General features: G+C 36.7%; 1 protein-coding gene across 2 annotated transcripts; it reads left to right on the forward strand.

Moving 5' to 3' along the window:
• The first annotated feature begins 1,129 nt into the window (after window positions 1–1,129).
• Window positions 1,130–11,049, forward strand: im:7151449 (complement decay-accelerating factor). Of its 2 annotated transcripts, XM_034869185.1 has the most exons (13): window positions 1,130–1,310; window positions 2,843–3,028; window positions 3,137–3,236; window positions 3,764–3,834; window positions 4,158–4,340; window positions 7,201–7,248; window positions 7,377–7,475; window positions 7,663–7,731; window positions 9,136–9,174; window positions 9,260–9,301; window positions 9,401–9,452; window positions 10,076–10,151; window positions 10,408–11,049. In XM_034869185.1, exons 1-12 carry the CDS (start codon window positions 1,229–1,231, stop codon window positions 10,131–10,133), a joined length of 1,029 nt encoding a protein of 342 aa, XP_034725076.1. In that variant the 5' UTR covers window positions 1,130–1,228; the 3' UTR covers window positions 10,134–10,151; window positions 10,408–11,049. The 2 variants fall into 2 exon arrangements, with proteins under 2 accessions (XP_034725076.1, XP_034725077.1); XM_034869186.1 differs by lacking the exon at window positions 7,201–7,248.
• Window positions 11,050–11,324: the final 275 nt, after the last annotated feature.

The following is an 11,324-nucleotide window of genomic DNA, read 5'->3' on the forward strand; positions in this document are numbered from 1 at the left end:
GTAATGGAAAACCAAAAAAAGCGAGTAGACCCGAGGCGAGTCGAGTAGATACCACGCAGTGGAAAACCGCCATAAAGGCTTCCCCATTTGGAGGACCCGGAGAGGGAATACCCCTTTTTTCCAGGACACCCCCACCCATGTTTCCGTTGCAACACTAGGGGAGAAGTCCCTTCTCTACTGAGCTGCTCCTATTGGTGGATATACTGGGAGTTTGGGTTGATTTAGTTGTCATTAAAAGAACATTCACATACTTCAACTATGTTGTTCAACTATGTCCTTCATTTTATTTACTGGTATGTGTTCACGCTGAGATCTCGCTCTGTGCCTGTTGGCTATCCTGCTGCAACACGTCAAGATAGACAGTTTTAAAAGCGAAACTTTCTGTTTAGCCTTTCAAAATAAGACACTTTTTAGGTAGATGGATGGATGGATGGATGGATGGATGGATGGATGGATGGATGGATGGATAGATAGATAGGTGGCTGAATGTTACTTTGAAGCAACAGTTTGAGTGTTTCCGAAATTACGAGTTGCAATTCAATGCACCATTAATTTAACAAGGGACACATGAATGCACATGGAGCACCCTCATGCTTTACCTCCCTTATTGACTTTGGTTTTCCAGAAAAGTGCAACTGCAGGCTACCGCTAAGCTAACTTTTCCTTTTGATTACATCGTTTGCTGAATGCTACTCTGCACTGTGACTGTTTTTTCTTTCTTCAAATGTGCTCAAGTGGGGGGGGGGAGATAAAAAAAGAACTGAGGCAATTGTTGATAGGTCATGTTAATCAATTTTCAATTTAAAATCTAAAGTGTGACACTCCTAATGAAACAGATTTGATTGGTTAAACACTTTATTATTTTTTTTTTATTTTTTTTTAAAGGAAGTGTGTGTAGAAAAGTCTCCCTTTTGAAAATACATCAAATATATTTTTCAATAGCCTACCACACACACTGAGCAAGATGCAACCATACATGTTCATAACATGATCAGACATAAGGCTACTGTCGCTTGGTGAGAACATCATTGCTTTTATTGTGAAGGCATGTCTTTCCTGTCATTCTGATGTTAACTTGACTAAAGACAAAATGGGTAGCAGTGGTGCGTTGAGGAGCGGGGCAGTGTAGACTTGGCACCGGGTCGTCTCTACATCGGCTGTCTGGAGAACTTGGACTGAAAGAGACGGAGCCTGCATCAGGGTCTTTAATCTCGCTTTACGGACCGGAATGGACGTTTTAGTGGACACCTGCGGACGGGGACTAGCCGGTTCTCTGCTGTTGCTCTACCTTTTAGGGGTGACGGCTGCAGGTCAGTATGCCCAGCAGATCTTATTTACCAATGTACCGAGTCACATGAGGGTTCACTGCATCGGCTGTCAACTCCACAGCCGCTCTCTGGGGTCATAACAGTAGATTAACAAAAAACTGGAATACACACCTGGTGTCCTCTTTATTACACCTGTACAGTATTTGGCAAACTTCTAAAGTCCCTATTATATTCTTTTTTTTTTACACTGTCATTGAGGTGTTTTAATTCATTTAATTATATTATATTTAGTAAGTAAGTAGTTAGTTAATTGTGTAGTTGTTTGGTTGATTAATTAGTTAATCGGTTAGTTGGTTACTTAGTTAAGTGTTTAACTAAGACCTCAATAATTGATTTATATTTGAATTTACACATTATCAACAGTGTCAACAAAAACTGAACAATATGCTTTTTGTAAAGCTAGACGCTTTGGGTGGTCTGTGTACTTAATAAAGTAGCCACTGTGCATATAAGACTCTGAATACTACTGTAAACCTACTCCACATTGTCATCTCCGTAGGAGATTTCGAAGACTGCTTTTGTGAGATGAACTGTCAAGACAAGCGATATCTGCATATTTTAGAAATATTCTGTGGTGAAGAGAAAAGTACGAAGATGCAAGTGTAAAACGTTGACTGTACCCGGTCAACCACAGACCCACTAGCCTAGTCCACTAACTTATTTTCATTATGCCTTTTTTTAAAAGCCCTTCTTAACAAAGGCTTTATTAGTTGTAACTAATGGCTTTATTATTTCTTTATGAATAATGCTTTCAAGATCAGTTATGCATCTTATAAACTTCTAAATTAAAATGTTATTGAGAACCTCTTGGACCAAAATCCATTCATTAACAACTACATGTATGATATAACCAGCAGACCTGATACATTAAAACCCTTTTTTGTAATGACTTATCAATGTATGACAGCAGACTTGATGCATGTAAAATGTTTTTTAATGACTTATTAATGTGAGATGAATAGAATGATGAATTAAAAAAAAACTTTTTTTAACAACTTGTTATTGCATGACAGCAGACTCGATGGTTTTAAATGATTTCTTAATGTATGACAGCACACTTGACATATTAAAACACGTTAATGATGATTTATTAATGTATGACAGCAGACTTGACAGATTAAAACACGTTAATAATGATTTTCTAATTTATGACAACAGAGGGTTTAAAAACACTTCATTAAGGCCTTATTACACTTGCAAGGACTTTTCTCACATGCATTGGATTGTCTCTATAAATGACAATATATACGTCTGTTATACAATTAAATTTTATTTATAATGTCAAATGATAACAGACGTTATGACTAAGGGCACTTTGCAGATGGAGTAGGTCTAGACCACAGTCTATAATTTACAGAGACCCAACAAATTCCAGCAAGAGTAAGTATTTGGTGCAACAGCTCCACTTTAGATCTATTTTTTACTTATCGGATTACAGGATTGTTGATTTATTGAGTGATTTTGAAACAAAAAGATGTCGTCCGTCAAGTTGCCTCTTGTTGTTTTTTCCCCAGCCGACTGTCCTCAACCACATGAGGGGGAAAATATGGTCCTAACCAACGATGCCCTTCTAATGAACGACTTTCTAGACGGTTCTGAAGTTACTTTAGAGTGTCGAAATGGATATGTTGTAGAAAGTGGCTCTGGGATTATGACCTGCGTCAATGGGAATTGGACTCAACCAAATCTCACCTGCAAAAGTGAGTCCTGTCTACTTTAACCAAACAGCCTATTTCTGTCATTTTGCAGTAGATATTGTGGCTTAAAAGTCCAGCAGCAATGTTGTGTTGTTCCTTTTTATATTACAGAGAAGGACTGTGGTCCCCCTAGACCTCAGCCAAACATGAGCTTTAATACCAGCGCTGGTACTCTGTTTGGCGATACAGTAAAAGTAGTATGTGATAAAGGGTGAGTATAACTGTATACAATATGTTCCCATGGGATTGCTATCTGGTTGAATTACATCTGAAATTATGTTTGGAGAAACGAGTGTCAGCGTGTCGCAGCTCCATTGACAACCCAAAGGGAGCCTTCAGTAGATAATTATGTTCATTTACATACACAGGATCTCTTTTTTTGCTGTACTGACAAAAGATGTCAACCCGAAAGTGTTTGCTGCAAAATAGACCAAGATGACCAAAGTCAAGGTTGATTGCCTGAAGAAAAACAGTCTCTAAAGAAAACAAAATAGTCTAAAAATATAAATGGAGCAGTTGCCAGAAAATGCCACGTTAAGGTTTCACTGATTAGAAACTTGGCTCTGCTTGTGCCTACATTGAGATCATTCTTACAAACAGTACATAGTGCTTGACTAAACGATTGGAGAATTTAGTTTCCAAGTTGAAATGAACTTTCCATTCCATTACCGAATATCTGCAGTATGAAGTTCTCCTTAAATAAACAGTCCTGCTTTTTTTTCTTCCAACTCTCAACAGTTTCAGGCTCAGTGGATCAAGCTTCAGAAAGTGCTATGCGTTTGGGTGGAGTGGAAAAGCCAACTGTAGTAGTAAGTGTCTCTTATTTTGTACTTCATGAAGCCGCAAGCAGAAGCAATAAAACAATTGTTTGGAACATTCCTCCAACAAAAGCTTTTTTCAAACGACTTCATTCTCTCCTCTTACAAAAGTCATTTAAATATGTAACTCATGCAGCAGTGGTTTAGATTTTTGGGAATTTGTGAAATTCTTCTTCTGCTGTGTTCAAAGCGTTTTGTGTGTGTCAGTCAGCAAACAGCCCAGTTTATATGCCAACATAATGGATTATTTGTTTTTAATCTAAAAGATTGTGTGATAAGAATGCTTGGAAACTCTTGTTTTTCTGATTCCTCAGTTGTAACATGTGATAAACCTAGTGATATAGCCAATGGCAGAAGCTCATGGGATTCTCAAGATCAACCAAAATATGGAGAAATCATACAGTACGTCTGTAATAAAGGATACACCCTCATTGGGAAAGCTAGCATTGTGTGCAGCGAAACTGGTAGATACGATTCTCCGCCTCCTGCATGCAAAGGTAAGCACACCGATAACACTGAAAGACAAAGCATGCATAATAAGGATTGTTTAAGTTATTGAAGGACCACACAGGTAGTTATCCATGTTTTAACCCATTAAGTACAAATTGTCTTTACATTGCTGCAGTGCATTTTCAAACAATAAGTTGGTAGATGTCATTTCAAGTTCTTAATGCAGCCGTTGGTTCCCATTCATTTTAATGCAATATGAAAATCAGCTGTAGTCACTGCCTTAAGATATGAAGGATCACAGTGAACATTTGCTTCCATTATTTATTTATTTTGTTATGTTAACACTATGATAAAGCAGAGAAATTTGTCCCAAGCTGTCCAGCTTTGTGTGATCAAGGGCATAAAATATGTAAGAGTTGGATGGTGATTAGCGTTGCATTGACTTGCTAAAGTACTGGTCTGATAATTAAACCGAGAAAAGAACAACGTGCTAATATGGACATAATCAAAAGGTTATGTGAGCATTACTGCTTGGCAGGTCCCTCTCAAGTCTCAGTGACTTGGCCCATGACGAGCCAAGTCTTAACCCTCCTGTTGTCCTAGGGTCAAATCTGACCCTTTTACAAAAACTTTCCAAATCAGAACTATGACAAATGAAGGTTTAAAAAAACAGAAAAAAAAAAACATAATTTTTTTAAATGTTGAAAAACTAAACAAGAAAATCTGAAAAAGTAACAAAAAAAACATCCAAAATATTGGAAAAGCAACAAAGAAATTGTTTAAAAAAAAATTGACTAAAACATAACTTCAAAAAGGTCAAAAACGTGACAAGTAATTTAAATGAAAATGTCAAAAATGTTAAGAAAAGTGTTGACAGGAAGACAACACAAGGGTTAAGCAAGTTTCAAAGCTCTGGAAATTGTAATATTCCTACTATGAATACATTTCATTTACCCATAGTTATGCTTTGACATGTTGTTTTGGAGCGTGTTTAGACTTGTACAGTAGCTAAATCGTGTGAAACCACAGGCATGGATCTAACTTTTTGATCTTAAATAGGCATAAACACAGGCTTGCAAGATCAAACTTGCAAACACCCAAATAGTGTTTATCTGTACAGTTTACATGCTATAGGTGTTGCCATGGTGTCACTGATGACACCCGGTATTCAACCTTCAACCTTAACCTACATGTTGTCGTCGGGTGAAATTGACCCATTTTCTTATATCAATGTTCTTTTTAACTACCCAAAATAACATGATTGATTCCACACAACGCTCTTTGGCAAGTACAAATCTCTACTTTCATTAATTTTTGGGTGTCTTATTCAATTATATAGCATTTGAAAAAAAAAAAATTGAAATAGTATTGAGTAAAGGTTGACATATTCCAATCTGTGATTATCCATCAACATACATTTCCTAATTTCTGCTATTCTAACTCATACATTATGTATAATTTCCTATAAATGAGGTTTATTGACCATAAATTCCAAAAATAAATGTAAAACTAAAGTTAATAAGTTAGTGTTATCAATAAAAGTGACAAACAATCAAAAGTTCTAAAAAAAGGGACAAAAACGTAAGAAAAACTTTTTAAAAAAGATTAAAAGCATCAACAAAAGTGTTGATTTTCAATTTTGACGGGAAGACACCACGAGGTGTAAAGCCTTCAGGTTTAAACATCATCACTTAAACCCCTCTCTACACACTCTAATCCGAGCTCTTAGAAGCAGTGACCTAATTTATTAATGTCTGTGTTCATTCCAAGTTGTTTGTTAGCTAACTGCCACACTCATACACTCCTTAACAGCCCTTCACCTAACAACAGTCTTATTTACACTACTGCAATCTCATTTTCATGCAGCGTTTGGAGACAAAAACCGTCTCTGTCTCCACTAGCAGAATTAATCTCCGTTTACGTTTTACAACGCGACCATTTGCATACACTGAGCATGCTTGTGCCGGTGTAAACAGGAAGCAGATTGTCTGATGTTACGTATAAATTCAAAATACAGAAAATACTTTGGACAAAGAACAACAATGGCAAAAAGTAAGACCAGTTTGGACTGATGACGAGGTGGAACCGTCACTTACGGAAAACGATTAGGGCCACTGGTGTAACATGTATGTGAGTTCTGACTTTATTCTCAAAATTTTGACTTTATTTGATCCTATAATTCTAAGAATAAAGTCAGAATTCTTAGAATAAAGTAAGAATTCTGAGATTAAAGTCAGAATTCTGAGAATAAATTCAGAATTCTGAGAATAAAGTAAGAACTCTTATATAAAAGTCAGAATTCTGAGAGTAAAGTCAGAACTCTTAGATTAAAGTCAGAATTCTGAGAATAAAGTCAAAATTCTGAGAATAAATTCAGAATTCTGAGAATAAAGTCAGAACTCTTAGATTAAAGTCAGAATTCTGAGATTTAAGTCAGAACTCACATACATTTTTCACCAGTGGCCCTAATCCTCTTCCGTAGTCACTGAAAGGCATGTAAGCCAACCAATATTACTGACTGACGTCGTTGTTTCCAAAGTTCTCAGTTTCTGCCTGTCTAGACTACAACGCAAGAGTTTTCGAACCAAAACAGGGGGTAGCAGACTTTCCAAATTTCTCCGTTTTATGGGCTCTGAAATGCCGTAGTAGTGACAACGCGATTGGTAAACGTAGCAAAAGATCTTTGTTTATTAACCAAAATGTAGTAGTGTAAATGTAGTCCACATTTCTTTATAAGTGGATGGTTAACAAGAAAGCACATTGCTGATGCATTACTGTCATTTGCATGCACAGGACATTCTTTCTTGTAAACTGGAATCTATATCCATCGCCTCCAATCTCACAAATGGCTGATGAACCAGTTCTTATTTAAATCCCAGATAAATTCAGTAGTTTTCTTATTCATAGGTGTGACAACAAAAGCAGTAACGCCAACATCTACACCTACAGAAAAAGGTACACAAATATATAGAGAGACAATAACCAATACATATCCAATTTTGTTAACTCTACCTCCCTCTTTATAAGAAATCCGGGATATTAAGACTCAATAAAAATATATTGACATTGATTATTTTCCACAGAAACGTCCCCTTCTACAGATTCATCTGCCACACCCACAGGTCCCAGTACTAAATCTGTCACAACCAGTGCAACACCTACTGCCTCACCTTCAGGAGGAGGTACAGAAAAATGTTGATCGGCATGTAATTACATTAATAACCTTTTAGGCCCAGTGCTTCAGGCAGCATGAATGGATTATGTGCATGCAGCATGCATCTTAGAATTTGCTTCTCTGCTTGACGAATGACTTTTATCCTACCCAAGCTTGAGAAGAACTAAGAATCTCTTTGATCGCTCTGTTCAAAGGTGGCAGAGACATTTTGACAGCTGAGGGTACAACCACGGTAACATCAGTGACATCATCTTTATTTCGAGGTATTGAACAATTTTAACATAGACGTTGTGTTGCTATTTCAGTTAAAGTAACTGTGGAGGGAGGAGAGAGTTTTTGTCATCATTGTGGGATGGAGACAATATTGCAAAATATAGTTTAAGGCAACTTAACTGGATCTGTAAGTCAAACACAAGATTTAGCACTTTGAAACTACATAAAAACCATTTATGAGGAGAATGAACGTCAGCTAGAACTTACATGTGCTCATAGGTCACTGAATAATTATTTATTCCACTTTTAGACATTTCCGTGAACACTTAAACTAACTCATTTAACGTAATTAATTTGACGTTTTGGCTGTTATGCATGATTATTCGCTTCCTGGCAGGGACTTGGATGCTCTGAAGTGTAAAAACAACAATCCGCCATTTAATTGGAAAGTTATGTCACAGGCTATTGCTTGGCTTAGAGCAGTTGCCAGGCAACCGGCAAATAGACTGGGATTTTGTCAGACAAGCTGATTCCACCTGTTTCTAGTATTTATGCCAAGCTAAGCTAACCAACTGTTTTATTACAGCTACAGCTTCATAATTAACAAACAGACACATATGAGAGTAAAGGTCAATCTTCTCATTTGACTCTCCACCAGAAAGCAAAAATAACTTTTTCCTGACCTTTTTAAAGGTGCACTGCCACACGTATTTCATTACTTTGTGGTAATGTCTGAAGTTTGACCATGGACTCTGTAACTTTGTTACCTTGGTTACCGTGTTTCAAGCCATTCTAGTGTGGTAAAGAAAGCCTGCAGGAAGACTCAGCTCCATTTGTGCCAGTTCTCATTAATATTCAATGATCTAAGCTGTTTGACTCTGATTGGCTAACAGTTAGCCAATGACAGCCTGGCTATCAGCATCCTTTACCCAGCACAACTGGGTGAGCTCATGAATAGTAATAAGCTCAGGCAACATGACATCAGACTGACCAGCTGTTGTGATTGGTCTGATTTCTCTGCTTTTTCTTTTCTGTGACTAGAGCTGACAGAGGAGGTAGCAGTTTATTTTCACATTCACCACATAACACACACACACATGGCGCTAACATATTTCAAAAAATGCAATTCAAAATGGTTTTGTGTGGCAGGGAAACCTTTGTGGCTTTAAAGCTTTAGTGCGTAACTTTTCTATATTAATGAATGTCTGATACATTCAAGCCATTGCCAAATGAGTTGCTACAAATCTGTGTGTAGCACCAACAGTTTTGTTGTCATTACTTAGATTCCTCACGGAGGCGACCAAAACTACGCACTATAGCTTTAAATCTGTAAATGGTGATGCTCGGTTCGAAACAAACCTTGAATGTGTTGACATGCTTTCTGAGCCTGAGTGAGCCATGTTGTCCTTGCCAGATAAATAGTCAATACTAATGATACGGTTTTATACTTGCAGACGAGAAAAAAGATGCTGTAGATACTAACAAGGACACTGGTGAGTTAATAAGCCCCGGTGATATAAAGATGTTACCATGGGTCATTATTTATGCTCTGCATTTAACTTTGCATGTGTTTTTCAGGATATATGCCTGTGGTAGTCAGTGTGATATGCGTTACAATAGGTAATGTATAACTTTTTTCTTTGAAAGTTAAACCTCAAATACATTTTACAGTTGAAGTCGATACATAATTAATCTTTTGGTTTGATGTTTTCTTTACAGTTGCGTGTATAATTGCATTCTTTTTACACAAGTTTCTCCTGAAGAGAAAAGGGTGAGCTCCAGTATTTTACTCCTAACGCGTTAATGCATGACCCATACTTGATTATGCTTTTTATCCTCTTTGCACTTTCTGCTCTTTTTATCTTTCGAGGTAACATATTATTTGTACTCTCAGAATGTAAATGCACAGCCGTGTGCAGGTCAATAGTAGCACATACTTCATTGATGGATTAATGTGCAGTAACTTTTAGGAAGCAGCAGGTTCACATTGTCCACTGCTTTTTAGTTTTTGAACTGTTGAGGAAATCTTGATGTCTGTGTTTCCGGACCTGTGCTGAGGGAGTGAACAGGAAATCCTTTAATAAAACTTCCTGGGATGTAAAAATCATCCCAGGAAGAAGCATTCAGCTTCTACTCAGCTATAGAAACGTGTCTTGAATATGAATTTCTCGGATAATCATATGCATGCTCAAATATTCCACTACGCCAATGTTGAAGCTTATTTTACCCAAAAATTAAATCATTATGCTCTCAAAATTGCAATGACTAACACTAATATTTGATAATACTAATTAAGTATGCCTTAAAACACTATTTGGCTAACTAATAAAGTTTTAACAAAAATAACATAACTCAACGATTCTGACACACATTCCCTATTTGATGACACCATAGCTCATATGACACCAGAGAAGACCTGAAGCCGGAGTTATTACAGTTCCAAAATCTTTAGATTGCCTGCGTGACTAAGGTACCCGTCCATTTCTGTGTGTTTTAAGATGCCATAAAACAACCAGAATGCCTCTGCAAACATATGGAAGAATTGTTTATTATCGCGTAACTTCTCAGAAAGTAACAGTAACAGTTTTTAAGTGGGAGCATGAATTTGATATACATAAGTGTAGCCAAAAAAAGCATGACTATTGCGCTGTTTTTTCTTTCTTTGCACCACTGTTTTAGTGAAGCTCACTCTAAACTGTCATTTTTTCATTTCTCGTCAACACTAGCTCTGCAAATGGAACCGTGCACATCTATTAAAGAGCATCTCTGAGGTGGGACGTGCCAGAAAACTGAAGAAAGAAACCTCACTTTAATGTTATTGCACTTCAATTGGCAGATGATCAAATCTGTAAATGTAGGATAATTTAAATCAAGTACTTTTATAATAATTTTTTTAATGCCAAATTATTTGAACAATTGTAAATATGCCATGCTATCGTATTGCTATTTAGTACATTATTTTTGTTATACACTGGAATAAACTCTTACTCTTACATTGCCTTGAGTTATGAACTATGACAAAATTTGTATTCTTTTTTTGTTGTTGCAAAAACTCAAGGCCATACGTTCAAGTGTTATTAATGTGCTGCTTTGTTAGGACAGACTCATGAAAAGGTAATTCAAAAGCAATACAATGGGGTTTTATTCAGTTTGCAGAAATGGCGACTGATAAAGATACAATCAGCTGCATTCTTCACCCCCTGAATTTCATTTTGTCATTGTCTATTCTGCTGGGGCTCTTTTCTCGAGCTGTGCAAAATAATGGGCAACCTTCTTTCATGAGAAAAGAACCTTGTTTACCTTCCATCAGTGAATCCTGGAACAATAATTACCACATTACTTCCCATATTATGTCTAATATGTTTCTGACTATGTGTTACTGAATGGGCTTGTGCCAACGGAGCGCGTGTGCACCATTAATTTAATATGTGCAGGAGGCTGATTTTTTTAATGCAGACATTGCTGAAAAATATATATATTTTATATGAATGTATAACTATCAGATCTAAATGAAAATGTCAATTGTGTGTATGTTATTATACGTACATACTATTTTAAAGGGGAAAGGCTTCTATAAAATAACACAAAATGCACATGTTGAAGCATGTTCACTTACAAAGTAGTGTGCTAGAGAAGAGAAAAG

This window comes from Etheostoma cragini, chromosome 4, assembly GCF_013103735.1.
Source record: "Etheostoma cragini isolate CJK2018 chromosome 4, CSU_Ecrag_1.0, whole genome shotgun sequence".
Classification (NCBI taxonomy): Eukaryota; Metazoa; Chordata; class Actinopteri; order Perciformes; family Percidae; genus Etheostoma; species Etheostoma cragini.